Source organism: Pelobates fuscus, chromosome 5 (assembly GCF_036172605.1).
Source record: "Pelobates fuscus isolate aPelFus1 chromosome 5, aPelFus1.pri, whole genome shotgun sequence".
In the NCBI taxonomy this organism is placed as follows: domain Eukaryota; kingdom Metazoa; phylum Chordata; class Amphibia; order Anura; family Pelobatidae; genus Pelobates; species Pelobates fuscus.
Genome location: NC_086321.1, coordinates 224,411,593 through 224,434,101, shown reverse-complemented (window position 1 = coordinate 224,434,101; position 22,509 = coordinate 224,411,593). Strand labels below are relative to the sequence as shown.

At 42.5% G+C, this 22,509-nt stretch overlaps 1 protein-coding gene across 1 annotated transcript in view; it reads left to right on the top strand.

Moving 5' to 3' along the window:
• The window catches only part of PGM5 (phosphoglucomutase 5), a 180,468-nt gene that overhangs the window by 156,035 nt on the left and 1,924 nt on the right, over positions 1-22,509 (top strand). The window contains exon 10 of the mRNA XM_063455074.1: positions 2,953-3,087. Coding sequence (XP_063311144.1) covers positions 2,953-3,087 — 135 coding nt within the window. The remainder of the gene's footprint in view (positions 1-2,952; positions 3,088-22,509) is intronic.

Sequence of the window (22,509 nt, the reverse complement as noted above, 5' to 3'; positions counted from 1 at the left end):
AATAATAGTTAATAGTAAAATGATAATAATAATGATATTTTAATCCCACAGTTAAGGAGCTGAGGGATCAGGTATACTTAACTGAGGGAGCAGCAAAGAAAGAGGAACAGGATTGGCTGACAGAGCCTATTATGCTGGAGAAGTGGAACCTGATTGGCTGTTCCTGATTGGCTGTTCCTGTTACTAGGAAGAATACACCTAAGACTGTTAATGTTACTACTGTTATATTTATAAAGTTTTTTCTTTGCTGCTGAGGGAAATAAAGAAAGAGTGCAGCATAATAGGAGCCTCCGTGTCTTAATAAAATTGCTTCCTTTGCATTCTACACGACCAGTGACTGCACTTAAAGGGTCATTTTTACTCTTGGCCAAACTACTTTGCTAAAAGATATGTTTCTGAAAACATATAAGCATGTTAACCCTTTAAGGATGGAGGAAATTGTCCAACTTCGGAGCCATATGAAAACCTAGAATTTCTTGTTTGTGCTTGTACCACCATAATGTGAGTGCTTATCTTTAAGTGCTCCCATTTATATTATATATTGTGTTCTAAAAGACAGAAACGTATTTCGATTAAGATCCTCTATATATATACCTAAAACAACATTACGTATTAATATATTTTTTTAACAGTTTTGCTTATAATGTCTTTTACACCTAAGGTGTAACTAAAATATATATATATATATATATATATATATATATATATATATATATAGAATATATTCACTAATCAGTCTTAATTGTTAAATACCTCGTGTCTGCAGGTTCTCAATACATTTTTGGTTGTAAATCCAACACCAACCCTACTCCTCACTAAATGCTTACATTAACTGTAACTGTGCACCTACCCTACCTGACACCTAACCTAACATCAGCCCTAACCCAGCATTAATCCTTACCCTACACTAACCCTACTCTAACACTAATCATACCTGTAATCCTAACTCAGCAGAGAGATTTCTGTGCTCACACATACAGAACGCTCTGTGAGTGCGCTCAGTGTGATTTCAGCAGGAGAGAGGTAGATCTCCCTGTCATTTTGCAGTTTCAGCATGCTATCCACTATGATTTGTTCTGGCCAACTGGCAAAGCCCAGCACCAATCCCAGTCAGACGGAGGCTATACAGGTAGACCATGGAGTCTCCATCGGACCTGGGGAAAGCTGATAATCACCACTGTTGAGCACAATCGCTCAGTCATGATTTAAGGCATTTAAAAGGGTTTTATTCATATTTCACTGGTCAGTCTGTGGCCAGAGCTGACAGAGTAAAGCCCCAAGTACATTTAATGCTGTCTTAAGGCGGGCATTAAAAGCCCAGTCTGTGTATGACGCCATTGAGCAGCGATATTTGTTTATTATTTTGCTCTATTGTTTTCTCGTTTCTTGCTTTTTTTTTACTGCCATTTTCAATAAGCATATTTTTCAATCCATTTAATTAACTGCAATGAAAATTCCTAATGCTCCATTTACTCATTTACAGGACCAAACATTCACCATCTATTTCAGGGGTTTGCAAGGGGACTTCCCCTGCAATTTTGTGGCATCCAAATGCCCATGATAAAATTATCCTTTAGGTTAGGGTGTTATCCAATAAACTGCTTAAAGAGCAAAATTAAGAATTTGGTATCCTTATATATGGCAATTCCACATAAGGATAACAAACTAGTAAGTCATCTACTAAATGACTGAAAGATTAACGTTAAGAAAAGTCTTTAGCAGAAGATATGTCTAATTTGTATACTTGTATATGGTAATCCCACGCAAGAATACCAAGTTAGGGAGCTATCTACCAAACTGCTAAAAGATGAAAATTAAAAAGGTATTTTCTCCGTTTTGATCTTTCACCCCTTTAGTAAATAGCAATCGAATTTGGTACACTTAAACATGGCACTCCAGCAATATCAACTAAAGTAGGGAGCTTTCTACTACTATCTTATTTTTTTTTTAGCTATATAGATGAAGGTGGCCCTCCATCCATTTTAAAACATGTATCCTATCCTCATGCAGCAAAAAGTTAGCCGACCCTTGATTTATTTGAAGCTAGATACAGTATTCACAATGATAGAGAAATATTGACATCTAGTGGTTGGTATATGTAAGGCATTTGCTTTGAAAACAAAAAACAATATATACCTGAATGTATATTTTTTTCTGTTCTAATTTTTTTCTATGTGTATGAAGGGTACTGTGTGTTTGTGTGTGTGTGAGGTGCAGTGTGTGTGTGTGTGTGTGTGTGGTGCTGTGTGTGTGAAGGGGCAGTGTGTGTGTGTGTGTGTGTGTGTGTGTGTGAGGGGAGTGAGACAGTGTGTGTGTGGGGTTGGTGTAGTGTGTGTGTTTGTGTGTGAAAGGTGAAAGGTGTGTAGGTGGGTGTAGGTGGGTGAGATGTGAAAATCTATCTTAATGTCTCCTCCTCCCTTCTTCTTACCTTTTACCATTGAGGGGAGATATAATGCTGCAAGCCCTGGTGGTCTAGTGGTGGCATGTTCACTTTAGCCTGCATCTCCTCCAGCTGCAGGCTGCCTCTCCTGTCCTCATGTGAGCACAGCAATGTATCGGAGAGCTGCCATGGTAATGCTTGTGCGAGGAACACAGAGTCTCCCAGGCCCTTACATCCCGAGAGGGCTTACAGCAAGGCTGGCACTGCATGGGCCGGCAGGGGAGATGAAAGGATCTCTCCTGTCGGCTTTGGCCCACAACCATCGTGGCCCACCAGGTGTTTTCCGCAGAACCCACCAATTTTATTATTTTTTGGCAAAAGTGATTTGTCCAAACTGTTTTTTCCCTCTGTGCACAAGTCTAGTATTCCAAAACATAATTATATGAAGCTGAGCTGCAAAATTGTACTAATATACTGCCCATTTCTTCACTATAAATGTTATCAATATATATTTTTTGGGAAGACTGATTAAATATTTAAATCAGTGATAACCCTCTATTATTATTCCTTAGGGTCTCCGGATTATATTTGGAGATGGAGCAAGATTAATTTTTAGACTCAGCGCCTCTGGCACCATGGGAACAACTTTACGCATCTATGCAGAAAGCTATGAGAAAGATCCTAGCAAACACAATAAGGAGCCACAGGTAAGTGTACATGGCACACTTCTTCAGGGTGTGCACTCAAGCAATTTTTTTAAACTATATAATTGGAATTGCGTGACAGAACCCCGAGATCTGGGTTGACCCGCCTAACAGATGAATGGCCTGATAAGACTTTATCGTTACTGAAATTATTTCTGTTATTAAAATACAATTTTACACCTATTTATGTGTGGCTAAAAATGCAGACTCGTGATGATGAGGCATAAAATATCACATTTTCTCTGTAAGGATAAGCTAATTTTTCCTGATCTTTGTCTTCAAATAAATGGCGATCTTATCTAAAGTGATCCAGGAGTAGACTAGGTGCCTAAATGGGGAACATGAAGATCATTCAGGTTCTGCATTGGGTGTGCCTAAGCACACTTGGTAGATACTAATGTAAATGGGTTTAGTTTGTTCATAGTCTTACCTCAGGTGGTCTTATTTTCATTAATCATTAGTCATGTGCATTAATTTGTGGACTAATATGATTTTGTCAGAAATTTCAGACTTTTTCGTATTTGTTTGCTAAAACGTAAACGAAAGTCCTACATACGAAATATAAACAAAACGAAAGGGCAAATGCCCAATGCATTATCTTTTCGTTTCAGTTTTTTTGTTTAATAGACTTCGTGCTGCAGGGGATTTAACTCCTACAGCACGGAGGAGAAACAGGAACCGCTGGTTCTCCCTGCAGCCTGACACTTAACCCGTGCAGGGCTCCAAGCAGACTCTTACAAGCACGGGTTTAGTGACATAACCTGTGCTTGACAAAAATACCACTGCGCATGCGCCAAAAAAATATAAGCAAGGAGGAGCCGGCAGTGCTACCCGCTCCCTCCTTATAATAAATAATTTTAATACCTCCACCCCTCGCATTAAAATCTATAGGGTCACTATGACCCCCATATTTATATATATATATATATATTTGTGGTCGGAACTTAATAGTAAACGTGACAGTAGAAGGAGTTTTAAGTTGGTAGTGTTGTGCCGATACCAACATACAGGTAGGCCTGTTCAAAGAGGGCCTGCCAAGAAAAAGAGATGTAATAGTTGAGTTAAATTATGGGAGTGGTGGGTGAGGTCACTCGAACGATAAAACGGCGCAGATAAGCAGGGGAGATTGAGTTTTATAGGGCCAAACTCGTCCTACAAATTCAGGCCTATGGCTTTCTACTTGTGGTCGGAACTTAATAGTAAATTAAGTGACAGTAGAAGGAGTGTTAAGTTGGTAGTGTTGTGCTGATACCAACGGACGGGTAGGCCTATATAAAGAGGGCCAAAAAAGTATTGGTGAAAAACACACTTTTAGCATGCTTACAAAGATAAACTAGAATGATTCCCTGAGTTCTCATTCAGGAAGCGGAGTATAAGTATTGAATACAGGGAATACCATCTTTTCAATTTAATGAAGTGGATTGGATAAGTGGATGCCCGTGAAGTGACTGCAACAGTGTTAGGTGGAAGCTGTAGTATATGGGTATGCATGTATCTAGTATTAACAGGGGTCAAATTGCCATCTGTCAGGAATAGTGATATTGTAGTTGGATGGTTGGCCTGGTTAGTTTGGAAATCTTCAAGGGTGAGAATGTAGGGGGCGATGTGTTTGACAAGATCGGAGTTGATGTCATATAGGTGTAGCACTATGATTTCTCAAGAAACCGTGGAAGGTAATGTAAATTGCTACTTAAATAACTGCGCTATCTTTACTATCGAATGGTTTACTATCCATTACATCGGAGAGGCTCCTGAATATATGTGGGGTTATGAGTAGGCTAATGGACGAAAGAGAATGATCTGTTTGTGCTGCCTTAGGAGATTGTTGTAATGAGTTATGAGGAAGAAAGGGTGTATGATTGGGAAAAGTAGTAAAGTGTTTTGTGCTAATTTGTAAATGGTAAAAAGGCCGAAAAGTCATCATGGTCTCGCTGTAGTAATTCCCCATGGGGAGACTCTCAAACTAAGCCTACTAACATCTGTTTTCTAACTATGCCTGGATTCAAGGTAATGTATGGATATGCAGTGAATAGGTGAGAGGACAGAGTATCACAGTGTATCACAGTGCGGGTTGGATTACCATATTACCATTAGGCAGGGTCAGCATTGCCGATGGAGGTGCTGTGTGGCAGGTGCCTGCTCTGACCATTTAAACGCGCAGACTTTCCAAAGACTTGCCAGCTGTGAGGGATAGTGGAACTTTCTATGCATATGTTGCACGATAATTTAAGCAGGCCCAAGCTCCCTGTTGTAATACTGCCATTATTAATGCCCTGACGTGAGTGTTTTGGTATTCATGGAATGAGTGTGATGGAATAGGGACTGTGCGAGTAACATAAATCCATAACCAGCTTTGTAAGTGCCAGGATTTTGCTCGGATGTATGTTGATGGTGGATGTATGTTGATGGTGGATGTATGTTGATGGTGGATGTATGTTGATGATTGTTGAAATTGAGATCAGGATAGTGGGTCTGCTGTGATGTTATTCCCCTCCTGGACCAGTGCTTAAACCTGAAGGTTAATTCTCTGTCCCCATACCAGGCTTGATATTTATCGAATTTGCTTGTAATGATTAACGTATGCATCTTGGTAAACAAGATGGTCTCTAGGAGAGGACCTGGAAAGTACACACCTACTGAGATGGTACAACCAGATTACCATGAAGCGTGAATAGATAATAGGGAAAGAGGAAAGAAGAATGTAACTCTACTTACCCTCAGTAATAGATGGTGCATGTATTTTGATTGACCAATGAGCAGAGCTGCCATCAGACATTTTGGGGCCGCTGACACAGCTCAAGGTCTGGGCCCCCGGTGCCTGCACCCAAGTCCGCCCAAAGTGCTGCCCCTCCACTGAGTTCACCCACAGGGATGCAGTGTCTGTACTGATTCTGGTGTGTGTATAGTGGATGTAGAATGTGTGTAGTGGATGCAGAGTTTGTGTGTAAAGTGGATGCAGTGTGTGTTTAACGGATGCAGTGTGTATAGTGGATGCAGATTGTACATTTGTGTAATGTATGAGGTGTATATTAGATGCAGAGTGTGTGTTTGTGTAGTGGATGTAGTGTTTGTGTGTATTAAATGCAATGTGTATTGTGAATGCAGAGTGTGTGTTTGTGTAGTGGATGTAGTGTGTGTGTGTAGTGAATGCAGAGTGTGTGTAGTGGATGTAGTGTTTAGTGAATACAGTGTGTGGATGTAGTGTGTGTATAGTGAATGCAGAGTGTGTCTTTGTGTAGTCGATGTAGTGTGTGTATAATGACTGCATAGTGTGTGTTTGTGTAAGTATTTAATGTGTGTATAGTGACTGCAGACTGTGTGTTTGTGTAGTGGATGTAGTGCAAAGTGTGTGTGTGTTTGTGTAGGTACTGCAGAGTATGTGTTTGTGTTAGGAATTAGTGTGTGTAGTGACTGCAGAGTGTGTGTTTGTGTAAGGATGTAGTGTGTGTAGTGACTGCAGAGTGTGTGTTTATGTAGTGGATGCAGTGTGTGTAGTGACTGTAGAGTGTGTGTGTGTGTGTGTGTGTGTGTATGTTTGTGTAGTGACTCCAGAGTGTGTGTTTGTGTAAGGATGTAGTGTGTGTAAATTTTAGTGAATAGTGTGTGTATATGTTAGTTTATAGTTTGTATAAAAGTTAGTGTATAGTGTGTGTAAATGTTTGTGTATAGCATGTGTGTATATATTACTGCATAGTGTGTGTATATGTTAGTGCATAGTGTGTGTATATGTTAGTGCATAGTGTGTGTAAATGTTAGCGTATAGTTTGTATATGTTAGTGTATAGTTTGTGTAAATGTTAGTGAATAGTGTGTGTAAATGTTAGTGTATAGTGTGTGTAAATGTTAGTGAATAGTGTGTGTAAATGTTAGCGTATAGTGTGTGTATGGGGCTGCAAAATGTAGGGGGAAAAGTCTACAGTATTTTTTTTTCCTTCCATTAATTGTATTGTTTTATTCCCCCCTCCCTGCAGCTCACCTGTGGCCATGGAGGGGGGAGATCACGTTGACTGGCGGTCCTGAGTAATGGTGCAGCCCCCCGCTACCTGTTTTCTGCAGGGGGCCCAGCACACTTTAAATATACTGCCCAGATGCTCTGCTCTGTCGAAGTCTCGCGAGTCGTGTGGAGTGCTGCCATGGTAACCTGTGGCAACGCTCTGACGATCGAGTCGCTCGCGAGACTTCGACAGAGCAGAGCATCTGGGCAGTATATTTAAAGTGTGCTGGGCCCCCTGCAGAAAACAGGTAGCGGGGGGCCCGCAGTGCACACATATATAGCATTAATCGCTATATATGTGTGTTCATAGCTAATGTGGGCCCGAGACGTCCTGAGAAGTCCAGGCCCCCCCAGGACCGCCGGGCCCATGACATCCGTTATGGTTGTCATGCCCTGATGGCGGCCCTGCCTATGAGTAATATTTTATATGTAAAATCTGATATCTATAAACGGAGGAAAATACATACGAGAATACAGTATAACTGTGGAGATTAAACAGAACAAGTGAGGCACTTCTACGTAACGTAACAGACAACGTGAGAGAAGTCAGTTCCCCTTGGACAGAAAACGTACAGAAAGAGCGTGAATGAGCATGAATCCTAAATTGCTGAAAATGGTAGGGATGTGCATGGGGAAAATATTCGGTTTGGTTCGGCATTCCGAAATTCGGGACTTCAGGACATTCGGTACTTTGGTTTGGTTCAGCACTTCGGAACTTTGGTACTTCGGCACTTCGGAAATTTGCCAATTCGAAACTTCGGCACTTCGGATGTTCTCTTGCAGCCTCTTAGTAGATAACTCCCTAATTCCCACGGTATTAGGGAGCTATCTACCAAATGGCTGAAAGACCTAAATTGGTCTTTCAGTCAAATTTACTAATACTAAGGAAAGATTACTTAGTATTAGTAAATTCTGCCCCTATACTGCGTGTAGGGGCATTTCTAGTAAACAGTGAGCAGCCTGTGGTTGAAAGAAACCAATCAGAGAGTTATGAGTCAAATTACACAGCGTGGGAAAATTCCAAAGAACTTTCCCACGCTGTGTAAAATGACACAGAGCACTCTGATTAGTTGGATTTCAAGCTGACTTACCTGTCAGTCTCTTCATTTACCTGTCAGAGCACTCTGATTGGATGGCTAAAACCAATAAATCAGAGTGCTCTGAGCCTAATTGCAGGGCGGGACAAGACTTTATAAGCCTTCCCCAGCCATGCAGAGCTCAGTCTGCGCAGTGCCCTCCATGGGTGAAGATAGACAATAGGTCCCCCCCTTAATTCTTTGTTAGGGCCCCCTCCCCCCACTCAGGGGTGGAGGCCTGGGGGGAGGACAATAGGTCCCCACCCCTTATTCTGATTTAGGGCCCCCACCCACCGCTCAGGGGTGCGGGCCTGGGGGGAGGACAATAGGTTCCCCCCCTTATTCTTCTTTAGGGCCCCCACCCGCCTCTCAGGGGTGGGAACCGGGGGGAGGACAATAGGTCCCTCCCCCTTATTCTGATTTAGGGCCCCCACCCGCCGCTCAGGGTTTTTTTTTTTTTAACAGTGAACAGCCACATCTTTACTTAGTATTAGTAAATTTGGGTCTTTCAGACTTTTGGTAGATAGCTCCCTAATACCGTGGGAATTAGGGATTTATCTACTTACTCATTCCCATCCATTGACTGGATAAGTAACTTACATTTTATATGAATTTGTTACTTGATTGTTGCAAGTGTTGCAAATGCTTACAGCTGAATCCGGGCTATGTTTGTATACTTTTTATTTAAACTGGTATACAGTGTAACATTCTTCATTCTTCCACTGGGTATGTAATACTTTGGCAATTCTGTGCTTCAGAACTTCGGCACTTTGGTACTTTGACACTTTGGAAATTCGGCAACTTCAGAACTTCGGCACCTTAGCAATTCGGATCTTCGGAAATTCCTGAATTGCCAAAGTCCCGAATTTCGGAAGTGCCGAACCGAACCCCTAACAAAACAAATACAATCTCTACAGCCTCTATAAATGCACAAGCACACACACTACAACCCCTAGCTACACATAGTACACCACAAACAGAGTATTTTACACACACTACACCACAAATAGCCCCTTCTACACACATGCCAGCCCTGTCCCATTTTGTTCTATGGTATCACACGTATGGGGTCACCAGAGACAAGACAAAGCAAATGCAGTGCAAGCATGTAATAACATTTGTTTCTGTAGCAGAGCTGCAATAATAAAATCAAAAATCTCTGGTGGGGTTCTCTATCTGGTAAAGAAGCACTGTTTAGCAGATATAGCCCAAAATATCACTCAGGTACAGAAAATTCCAAAGTCCAATTTTAGTTCCATGCACTCAACGACCAAACACCGCTGCCTGCATTCGCGCAGGAACAAGATGACCGCCACCACGTGTTCGTACATACGAACAATGGCCACCCAGCCGACCGTTTGGAACACTGAGGTGTGAACCATTATTGAAGGGGTGATGGTGGTTAACAAGCATACGGGTGGTCTGGATCTTTCGTGGTCTTGTTCAGTTGTCGAACAAAACAAGGAATTTAGGTGAAATATTTTCCTGAATGAACCAGGGAATCATAAGGGAACATAAGTCAATTCAGCCACAGTTTTCACCAATGCAAAACAAGTACAGGGCATTTTTCCCATCTGAGTGGACCTCAACAGGGCTGTACGCATGGGATGCACTGTAGTGAGATCAAACTAACCTACTTATGTTGGACATGTGCTTGTCATTGGCAATGATCCGTGGCAACTCTCTGACATAACACACCCTTCCTATTGCCTTTAAATTTCCGGCCTCTAATGTTGTCATAGTCCGGCCCTGCATGACACCAAGAGTAATTATAGGAATCGATTATAGACCTCCAGTATATAATAAATAATTATGTAAATAGTACATATACACACACAATACCTGGCAATGTCTCTCATTCTCTGTAAGTATAGAATGAAGTGTACAATACTGACTACAACGAACATTACACAAAATTCAACAAATTCCACTGGATGATATGGAAACATGATGTAAAACCTAGAAACCTAATAATATTTCTATGCTCATAATACCCCAGTAGCCTCATACAGCAACATGATACCATAAACATGGATACATGAGTTTCCCTTAACTATATGTCAGATGAATTTGATAGTTCCTACCAAATATTTGTGGTATTATCCCTTATGCATTAATTATTGATTGCTAGGAATGCATATATTGTAAACATTCTGCATTACTTACAATGCGCCATGCTTATATACAGAAAACTACAAAACTCCTCTGTCACATATTTAAAGACGTATACATCAGCCCTGGAAGTATAAACAAAAGCAACCGTTATAACTAAAAAAATTACTTTTGCAAGCACTGCATATACAATGTAAATAGAATTGTCTTTACAGAACTTTCTATGTCCAAACGCTGCAAACTTTGCTAATAGCAGATTATTTGGGAAGAACTTGATAATTATACGGAAATGACCATTCAAGCTGAGATAAGTAGAGATAACCCAAAGGTCAATGAAACTTTATCGTTCACAGCAGAGTCATAATTGCCTATCTGGTGATGTCACAATGCAGTACTCAAGCTATAATGCTATATTACATTCAAAAGCATAATGAGCCATAAAAGTATTTATATGAGCATTTTGTTTTCTAAACAAAACACAACTCCCCCTGTCTCTGTATTTCACGAAGAATAAATGCCTGGCAAACATTAAATATATCAGAACCTGTTGAGATTGAGTGGCATGCTATTTCACATGGGCAGTGTAACAATTCTTTATTATTTCTGTTTCCATTTGTGACATCTAAAGGGAGTGTAATTAATCCTGAGCAGAGGCAAGGACATGTTTGCACATTCATTGCATGCTTTTGCAGTGCGACATTGGGCATTATGGGAATGTAGCAGAACAAGAAAAAACAAGAATTTTACAAAGGTTAAAGCTGCTGTGTGTTACTGTTGGTGGCATTGATTAAAACAAAAAAACAAGATTCTTTGGGATTTTCCACATATTTGTAGACTAAAGGTGTCTTCAAACCAGAGTTTTGTAGTATGTGCTGCTTGAGCAGCGGGTGCGTTATTTAATAGACATATGCAAAGCATGCAGCCACTGCCACACCAAAGAAATATATCTGAATTCAAGGATGGTGTCCTGGGAAAATATATGAATGACCTTTAAAATATGTCCAAATGGCCCATATAATGACCATAAGTGCAGGTAGTGGGGCTAGGTGTCTTGGTGAAACCTTCAACGTGGCATCCACTTGGACCATGGACTAATGGTAGTAGCCAGCCACTACATGTTTGCTGATGACTGGTCAAAAAGTCATGGACAAAATGGCAAGAATAAGATCAGTAAAACACGCTAGGTCAGCAAAACTTAAAGGAACACTATAATGTCAAGAATACAAAAATGTATTCCTGAAACTATAGTTTTAAAATCACCCTTTTGGCTCCCTCTCCTTACTTTGAAAATGTGTGAAACTATACTTTTTTTTCAGCACAGTATCGGTCTCGAGTTTGCTCTGCAATGCTTTGCCTTCTTGGCTGAAATCATCAATCTTGACGATCTCAGCCAAACTAATCAATTGGGAAGCTATTGTGTATCAGCACCTCCTCGTAGAGATGCATTGAATGAATGTATCTCTATGGGGAAAGTTGAGCACCTCCATGCAGAGCGTGGAGATGCTGAACGCCAATGCTGCACACTGACCCAGGAAGCATGTAAACACTGCCTTTTCCGTTTACATTAAAAAGTCTGCAGAGAAAGTACATTAAGAACAAGTACATTAAGAACAAGTACATTAAGCTGTAGTTGTTCTGGTGACTATAGTGTCCCTTTAACTTAGGCAAAATTTTGTCCATGGTTAAGAAATTTAAACCTATTTAGTTTAGAAAAACGTCGCCTGAGAGGGGATATGATAACATTATACAAATATATTCAGGGCCATTACAAACCATTGTGTGGAAATCTATTCACAAACCGGACTTTACATTGGACACGAGGCCATGCATTTAGACTGGAAGAAAGAAGATTTTGTCTAAGGCAAAGGAAAGGTTTTTTTTACTGTAAGAACAATCAGGATGTGGAATTCTCTGCCTGAAGAAGTGGTTTTATCAGAGTCCATACAGATGTTCAAACAGCTACTAGATGCTTACTTGCAAAAACAGAATATTCAATGATATAATCTTTCAATGTAGGGTAATAACTGCTTGATCCAAGGATAAATCTGACTGCCATTCTGGGGTCAAGAAGGAATTTTTTTCCTAGCTTGTTGCAAAATTGGAAGTGCTTCAAACTGGGGTTTTTGCCTTCTTTTGGATCAACAGCAAAAAGCAAATGTGAGGAAGGCTGAACTTCATGGACGCAAGTCTCTTTTCAGCTATGTAACTATGTAACAATGTAACTATGTAAGAAGCAGTCCAAAAAGGAAAGAAATACTATGACAACATAAAAGGTTTAGACAAGAATGAATATGATAAATGATGAGACAAACTCAGTAGATAGGTGTACAGAGTGGAACATTATTATTATTATCATTTATATAACGCCAACATATTCCACTTAGCTTTACAGTAATAGACATATGTAATATAACAGAGACAAGAGCACCAGAACAAGAGCCAATGGATCTGCAGGCAAGAGATTGATAAGAAACCAAATCCCACATGAATGTGCAAGGCAGTTAAAAGGGGAACACGTGCATAGAGGCTTTGGACTTGACATAAACACTAATAATCTAAATGACACAATTAAGAAACCATCACTTGTTTCACTGTCCAGGGATTTTGTGTCTGAGCAGTATTTCACATGTACTTGCTTGCACTAGAAAGAAGAAGCTGCTAATATACTAACATACTTGCACATGCATTGGCAGTGCACACAAACCCAACAGCAATCACACTGATGACTTTTTGGCTCATTTCCCCAACAATTTTCTCATGGCGCATTATAGGTGATGGTCTAGTTTGCTGCAAAGTACAAAGGGGCAAAACCAGGAGCTATGCACCCAGAAACACTTCGTAGAACCCTAAACATTTTATTGTATCATTTTAGTTATGGTTATTTTGCCATTAAAAAACAAAACATAAAGTGAAAAAAATATTCTCTCTATCCTGGAAACATATTTATCTCTTGTAAATGGAAGATCGTAGTGTTCCCATTGAAAGACATGCATCATAGTTTCGTGTGTACTACAAATCATTCATTAGATAATGGCAGCTGGTCTGTTTAATGTATAACTTTGTTTTCTTAATAACCCTATAAGTAGCATCAGCTATTTCAATTATTCTAGGCTGTTCCAGAGTTTGTATTGTTTTGATGTGCAAAACATTCTCATGTGCTTGATCATTTCACAGAACACCGCAGTCATCTTGCAGATGTACTGAAAGGAAACATTACTGCGGAACAGTCATAAACTAGCTACCATTACGTCCTCTTATCTTGATTACATGCTTCTTGGAAAAATATTCAGATGTTTACTGTTTAAAATACCCTAGACACTTGGGACCTGATTACATTGTTCCTACTAAGCTCACTTTTACGGAGGTTCTAAAAAGTCCATAACCACATATTACCACGTGATGTAACCATACTACACATAGCGTAAACCAGTCACTCTGACTTCTGTTTTCTTTTCCTTGTAGGCTGCCATAATAGTTGTTGATTACACAGACTTAGTTCTTGGAGATTTACACTATGGTGCACAATCTAGTTGAAGATAATGTGTATGGCCTGCTAGGCATCTCCAAGCCTCCTCACTCAAATATCGTAATCTTCTTCATAATTATCTTCAAAAAATATACATTAATTCCTCAATTTATAAATGTGTACTTCATTGCTTTTTTATTGATATGTCACACAAAAATATTACAGACATACAAGCATACTCAGAACACATAATATCTCATGGATGCCAAGGAAGGAACAATATGCCTCCCTTATGCCAATGTCTGTCCTTATCGCTCTGTGCCATCTTGTTCACATTTGTTTCAAATTCTGCTTTCATATCAGCAAAACATTGAAAAAACAGGACAAGGTGGCGAAGAGAGCGATAGGATGTCACATATTGGCCTTATATGCAATCTGGTCACCTTTATTCCACAAGTACCTTTATTCCACAAGTAAGATTTCACAAGTACAAGCAAGACTTTATTGTATGCCTAGTGGGCCAGGATTGCCATATTAGTACTGACCCTAGGGAGGAAAAATGTGAAAGTCAGGCCAAAACCAATCTCAGCTCAGGGCAACCTTTTACACAAGGTCATGACTGCTTTCTCTCCCCTGTTGGCCACCTGACGCCTGGCCCTTAAGTTCTGGCATGCCTTGGTTCCAGTGCACCAGCAGCACTGTAATTAGTGCCACCCTAATCCTCCACCATTAATGTAGGACTAGACGTTGACATTAAACCCCCCTGAAATGCTCATCTCCTTCCAATGAAAATGGCCCATAAGGTAAAAAAGTGAAAAATAATGTCAGTGGTTATTAAAATAACATGGAAAAACAACCTTAGAGAAAATATAATAATCCAAGGTGAGCAAAGGAATCCAGACCTGGCAAGTTGGTGGTTGGAGGGATCCAGAAAGGATGAATTTCAAGAAGGCTGGAGCATTTATATGGCAATTCTGATTTCATGCATGTATTCATTGTGGATATATCTCGAAAGAGCTCACAAAAGCTCTGTGTACATGCGCATGACTGATAGTGCATGCATGCCGTCTCATGCGCACGCACTGCACAGCATTCGGAAGATATGCAGTGGGGGGAGGGAAGAGCACAGCACTCAATTAGAGCTTGTCTGCCACATAGGAAAAAACTTCTCTGGTTGTTTGATTGACAGCCGGTGGGGAGGGAGGGGGGTGTTCATTAATTTACTATAAAAGTGCCGATTTCTTAAAGAAATCATCACTTTCATTCAAGTGCCTTTGAAGTACAATACTCAATATCCATAAAGCACTTCAGCAAGCTGGTCCTTTCATATTTTTGTGCAAAGCAACAACATTTGATTAATAAAAAGAACGCAAGGTATTTTTGCATCAGTGTTTTCGGATTCACTTTTGTTTTTTCTCGACTATGTTGTTAAGCATATGGATAACATGGAATGTGCCTGAGAGATATCTGTTGTGTTCTTAGGAATAGGATCTAAAGTCCATATATGTCTGCAAGCTCTCTTCTTTTTCTGTGATGTAGAAAGGTCTAATCTTTGTTAATAAGCATACATATCCATGCATTGTTTGGCATACATATATATATATATATATCGGCTGTCATATTGGTCTTGATTCACTTTGATGATTGCAGCAGCAAAAAAATTTTAATGGGTAGGAAAAGAGGGTAGAGGACAAGAAAAAAAAGTCACTTGCAGGATAATTATGTTTTGGGTCATTTAATAACCAGGGGAAAGCAGAGGTATTTATAGGTAGAACCTTGGACTTAGCTATCAGCAAATTTCATTGTTTTGTTTTTCCATTAGTGTGACGTGAAAAGGTTAATAAATGAATCGTTTAACACGTGTCTAGAGGGAAAAAAAACCTCTTTGGCAATAAAATAATGTATATTTTTACTGCTTGGCTAATCTTGCGTTGACAGTAAATAGTTTTCACTCTGCCTGGATACAGATACAAGCTCCCCTGTGATTGACCCGCTGAAGGAAGTGTTTGTTTGATAAAGTCTGAATGAATTGGCAGATCACACCTGCTTTGATAACACACATAGCTGTGTGATTATTAGTATAGTTTACTTATGAAATTTGTGCATGTTGCACAGTGCTGTACAATCAGGAGACAGAGTATGATGGTTTGGGTTCAAAGTAAGTGAAAAATAAGTCAGCCTTTATGTATTTAAGTACCCTTAGAATGGGGATGCCTAGCCCAGTGCTGCTTATAATTCTGACAACAAGCATTTGAAGAATCCTGTGCAGTACGAACTCTATTATTGTGTCACTTGAGTAGATTATGTGTTCATAAAAAGAGACAGATGAACTGTTTTATTAAAACGGCTATGCGCTGCTTGTCTGAGTAGAAGAGTTCTAGAATTAACCAGCATCACACTGGCTTAGATTCCACACTTCATTTATATGAGTTGATTATTACATCCGTCTCTGTTATGGGACATCCAAAATCTGGCCCAAATAAGGAAATGAGTTATTTTTAGTTATATCAATTAATCTTGTTAATAGAGATAGGACGGTACACACAACCATATTACAAGAGACATAGGACCGAGAAGACATGACAAAATCCTCTCTACATATAAAGGGATTCACAAAAGCAGAGGCACTGTTAATAAAAAAGATAACTATACAAAGGACAGGTCTTATATAGAAAGGACAGGGGAAAGATTGCAGAGTAATATGACAACAAAAAAACCCACAAATAAATACCCAAAAAGCTGCAACAAAACACTGCTTTACCTCTACCTAAATCTAATACACCCCAAGTAAAATACAAAAAGAAACCCCTGGGCAGCCATGTTAAATGGAAAACCTCAAGTCTTTCAACTTTGAATCCTTCCTGTAAGTATATTCTCTGTATTAGCTACCAGGTTAATTATAGCAATATACTGGAAAAAATACTACTTTTTTGAATGAAGAAACATACCATGTTAGTTAAAGGGTCACTTCAAGCACCATGAGCACTTCAGTGGAGATTCACTATGAGTTTAACTCTTTTGCTGTCTGAGGTGTAACTCCACCTCCAGCAGAGTCATTTGGGCTGTTTTCAGCCAGTACAGGGCTGGCTAATATCAATTCTATGCAACTTTCATTGCACAGAATGTTAGTCATTGACTGAGAGCGGTCAGCTGTTGCTGTCAGCCAATGAATAGCGACTGCTGCAGCTTTGGCCTCTGTGGCTTTACAGAAGCCAGGAGCGTGTCACTAGACCACCAAGGAGCCACAGATCTCAGCAGAACCCAGGTAAGGAGAAAGATCATTGCTAAATGGTTTGCCACATGGCAGAGGAACCAGTCATGGTACTCCTGTAATCACAACTACAACAACGGGCTGTAATGGTTCCAGGGCTGCCATCAGAAATTTCAGGGCCCCTGACATAGCTCAAGATCTGGGCCCCCCGGGGCCAGCCCCGAGACCGTCCTCAAGGATGAAGTGTGTGTGTATAGTGGATGTAGAATGTGTATCATGGGTGCAGTGTGCATAGTGAATGTAGAATGTGTGTAGTGGATGCGGTATGTGTGTCATGGATGCAGTGTGTATAGTGGATGCAGTATGTGTGTCATGGATGCAGTGTGTATCACCCCTGCCCCCCCTCCATAGAACACAGAGATACAACGTGTAAGTAGCCAGGTATCTCTGCAGAGAGGGTTTATAGAGGGAGAGCAGACCTGCCAGTAATGAAGATGGGAGCACTTAGGGACATAGAAATAAATGTTTGTTGTATATTTATTTCTTAATTGTATGCCCGAGTCCGAGTCTGAATGTCTGTGTATGACTGTGTCTGTATGTCTGTGCCTGTATGTCTCTGTATGATTATGTATTTCAGTGCCTCTACGTGGATGTCCCTGTTTGACTGTGTATGTCAGTGCCTGTATGACTGTATCTCAATGCCTGTGCCTGTATGTCTCTGTATAACTGTGTATGTAAGTGTCTGTATGTCTGTGTATGTCAGTGTCCGTATGACTGTGTTTGTATGTCTGAGTATGTCAGTGTCTGCATGACTGTGTCTGTATGTCTGTGGATGACAGTGTCCGTATGACTGTATCTCAATGTCCTCACCTGTATGTCTCTGTATGATTGTGTATGTCTGTGCCTGTATGTCTGTGTATGTCAGTGCCTGTGCCTGTATGTCCCTGTATGACTGTATATGTCAATGCCTGTATGACTATATCTCAATGCCTGTGCCTGTATGTCTCTGTATGACTGTGTATGTTGGTGTCTGTATGACTAGCATGTTCCTCTTCACTGCACCCCCCCCCCCCCCTTTATTTACTTAGCTGATTCCTTTGCTGTGTCTCGGTCTGCCTCCTCTAACATACGATTTGGGGGACCTAATGCTCAGGCACTCAGTGCTATCTTATTGGCTAGGTGTGTCCTGATACACTGCAGGGCTTAGCTCTGTAGGAAGTAGTGGAAGCAGGGAGCGGCTCCCGGCAGACCCCAGGTAAGAAGTCAAATGGTTCTAAAATAGCTTGATCATTTACAATGGAGGTGCACCAAGGCACTCCTGACACCATAACTACAGCATGTTGTAGTGGTTATGGTGCTTGTAGAGTTGTTGTTTTTTTAAACTCTAGCCTTGTCTTAAAGTCTTAAAGAGTGCAGCTTAACATCTGCTATGTGCCTATTCGGAAATAATATTTCTTAAAATATGTAAGTAGAGAGCGCTGTGCATTTAAGCATTCCAGTTGTATCTCTGCCATAAAGCATTAGGGATACTCTTAAATGAACAGCTTTAAAATGCATACAGAAAGCTTTTCCAGAACATGCAGAGTTTTGCCTGCCTTTATTTGGTTATGTAACATTTGTATCAAGATCTGAAATTAGTCATGGTGTAGAAATGGCTGAAGGCAATAAACTTAGAAATAATAGCCTGTTGTGATGTGTCCGTAACTGATATATATTGGAAAGTCTTTATTTATTTAAAGTCTTGTAAGTGGAAAAGTTAGTACTCTCCCTGTGTTACCTTATAATATTTATTTTACAATTTCATTATAAGTTTAAGTTGTTAATAGGTACTTTAGGATAATTTAAATTGGAAGCATTCTCCAACTTAGAAGTGTAATTCTATTTTGAGTGTTTTGATCTAAAATGTGTGGTTCTCTTGTCAGTTCTTCACAATTCCCAGTTTAGAGAATAACTGCATTATCATTTATTGTGATGCATGCACAGAGTCTGGGTACTGCCCACTAGAAATGTCCCGAACAGTTCGCTGGCGAATAGTTTCGCCACGGCGGGCGAACATATGCGATGTTCGGTCCACCCCCTATTCCATATCATTGAGTAAACTTTGACAACCCCCCCACCCGCCGCTCAGGGGTGGGGGTGGGGGGGGGGGTTGTCAAAGTTTACTCAATGATATGGGGGGGACCTACTGTCCTCCCCCCGGCCTCCACCCCTGAGCGGTGGGTGGGGGCCATAAAAATAATGAGGGGGTGACCTACTGTCCTCCCCCCAGCCCCCACCCCTGCGCGGTGGGTAGGGGCCATAAAAATAATGAGGGGGTGACCTACTGTCCTCCCCCTCTGGCCCCCACCCCTGCACGGCGGGTGGGGGCCCTAAATACTAAAAAGGGGGGGGACCTAAGGTCCTGCCCCTTGGCCCCCACCCCTGAGCGGCGGGTGGGGGCCCTAAATACTAGAAAGGGGGGGACCTAAGGTCTTCCCCCCGGCCCCCACCCCTGAGCGGCGGGTGGGGGGCCCTAAATAATAATAAGGGGGGACCTAATGTCCTCCCCCCTGGCCCCAACCCCTGCGCGGCGGGTGGGGGCCCTAAATACTAAAAAGGGGGGGACCTAAGGTCCTCCCCCTTGGCCCCCACCCCTGAGCGGCGGATGGGGTCCATAAAAATAATGAGGGTGGGACCTACTGTCCTCCCCGCCGGCCCCCACCCCTGCACGGCGGGTGGGGGCCCTAAATACTAAAAAGGGCGGGGACCTAAGGTCCTCCCCCTTGGCCCCCACCCCTGAGCGGCAGGTGGGGGCCCTAAATACTAATAAGGGGGGGCCTAATGTCCTCCCCCCTGGCCCCACCCCTGAGCGGTGGGTGGGGGCCCTAAATACTAATAGGGGGGGGACCTAAGGTCCTCCCCCCTGGCCCCCACCCCTGAGCGGCGGGTGGGGGCCCTAAATACTAATAAGGTGGGGGACCTAATGTCCTCCCCCCTGGCCCCCACCCCTGAGCGGCGGGTGGGGGCCCTAAATACTAAAAAGGGGGGGACCTAAGGTCCTCCCCCCTGGCCCCCACCCCTGAGCGGCAGGTGGGGGGCCCTAAATACTAATAAGGGGGGGACCTAATGTCCTCCCCCCTGACCCCCACCCCTGAGCAGCGGGTGGGGGCCCTAAATACTAAAAAGGGGGGACCTAAGGTCCTCCCCCTGGCCCCCACCCCTGAGCGGCGGGTGGGGGCCCTAAAAAAATGTCCAGGTGACTAGGGGTCCCCAAACCCCTAGTCAACCCCTCCCCCCCCAAAAGAAAATTAGCCCCTTACATACCCCCCTCACCCTAAAAATAATGAGGGGGGACCTTTAACTAAGTACCTGTAAAAAAAAAAAACAACTTACCATTCGATGTTTTCTTTCTTCTAAAATCTTTTTTTTTCAGACCCAAAAAAGGCCAAATAAAAAACCATAATAACCGACGCAATAAAAATAAAAAAAAAAACAGCGCAAAATAAATAATCCATGTTCACCCGGCAAGGGCTCCGCGCAGACTGAGCTCTGCAGGGCGGGGGAAGGCTTATAAAGCCTTGCCCCGCCCTGCAATTAGGCTCAGAGCACTCTGATTGGTGGGTTTAAGCCATCCAATCAGAGTGCTCTGACAGGTAAATGAAGAGACTGACAGGTAAGTCTCTACATTTACTTGTCACAGCACTCTGATTGGTTGGTTTGAAATCCACCAATCAGAGTGCTCTGTGTCATTTTACACAGCGTGGGAAAGTTATTTGGAATTTTCCCAAGCTGTGTAATTTGACTCATAACTCTCTGATTGGTTACTTAATCCACCAATCAGAGAGTTATGAGTCAAATTACACAGCGTGGGAAAATTCCAAAGAACTTTCCCACGCTGTGTAAAATGACACAGAGCACTCTGGTTGGTGGATTTCAAACCAACCAATCAGAGTGCTGTGACAGGTAAATGTAGAGACTTACCGGTCAGTCTCTTGAAATAGGTCCCCCCCCTTTTAGTATTTAGGGCCCCCACCCGCCGCTCAGGGGTGGGGGCCGGGGGGGAGGACATTAGGTCCCCCCCCTTTTTAGTATTTAGGGCCCCGACCCGCCTCTCAGGGGTGGGGGCCAGGGGGGAGGACCTTAGGTCCCCCCCCCTTTTAGTATTTAGGGTCCCCACCCGCCGCTCAGGGGTGGGGTCCAGGGGGAGGACCTTAGGTCCCCCCTTATTAGTATTTAGGGACCCCACCTGCCGCTCAGGGGTGGGGGCCAGGGGGGAGGACATTAGGTCCCCCCATTGTGATTCATGACCCCCACCCACTGTGCAGGGGTGGGGGCCGGGGGAGGACAGTAGGTCCCCCCCCTCATTATTTTTATGGCCCCCCACCCACCGCACAGGGGTGGGGCGGGGGGGAGGACAGTAGGTCCTCCCCCCATTGTAATTTATGGCCCCCACCCGCCGCCCAGGGGTGGGGGCCGGGGGGGAGGACAGTAGGTCCCCCCTCATTATCTTTATGGCCCCTACCCACCGCTCAAGGGTGGGGGCCGGAGGGAGGGCAGTAGGTCCCCTCCCCCATTGTAATTTATGGCCCCCACCCGTCGCACAGGGGTGGGGGCCAATAGTTTTTTTTTTGGGGGGGGGGGGTTTACAGTGAGCTGTTAGGGGCCCCAAAATTTCTGATGGCGGCTCTGATCCACTCTACATCAGTGGGTATTATGTTGCAGGGTGCAAGTTTTAAACATGCCAGATACTGTATTTTCATGCAATATTCTCAACCAATAATGACAACTCAGTAATTATAAACAGAGGTTACCTTCATACTAAATCAAATCTCTATGCACATTTAAATAACATAGATTTTTACTAGCACTAAAATGGCCATTAGCAAGGCTTTTGCTATTTGCTATGCTATGAATTCACCTTACTGCTTTTAGCTCAAAGAAAAAATCTCAGATGAGACTAGGGCCGGCGCACCCGTAAGGTGACATAAGCGGCCGCCTTAAGGCGCACTGGCCCAGGGGCGCTAGATTAGAGTGACCGGCAGGAGGTGGGCGCACAGTGCTCCCTCTTTCCAGTCAATCAGTGCAGTGTGGCCGAGCGGAGCGGTCCGCGGTACAAGAGGATCTGTTACCTGTACAGGAAGTGCTCACTGAGACAGAACCTGTGGCAGGAAGTGCTCACTGAGAGAGCACTTCCTGTCAGTCTTGTCGGGTACAGGAAACTCCGCTTGACCACGATACAATAAAGGCAGGAGACACACTGGGGACAAAGGGGTAGAGAGAGTGGTACTAAGGGACGGGGATGGGGGTAAGGAACACAGTGGGATGGGGGGGGGAGAACACTGGGACGGGAGGGAAGAACACTATGGGACAGGGGAGGGAGGGGGTAGAGAAGACTATGGGGCAGCACATGTATTAATGACCGCACTGTAACACTCTGTGTAATACAAAAACAAAGAAAACACACATAAATAAGAGTTGAGCTTTAACTCACAGAGTTTTTGAGGTTCACATGAACATTTTCACATCTGTTGTTCAAAACAATATTTAGCAAAAACAAAAAACACACTGTGTGGTCATATGATTTCTAT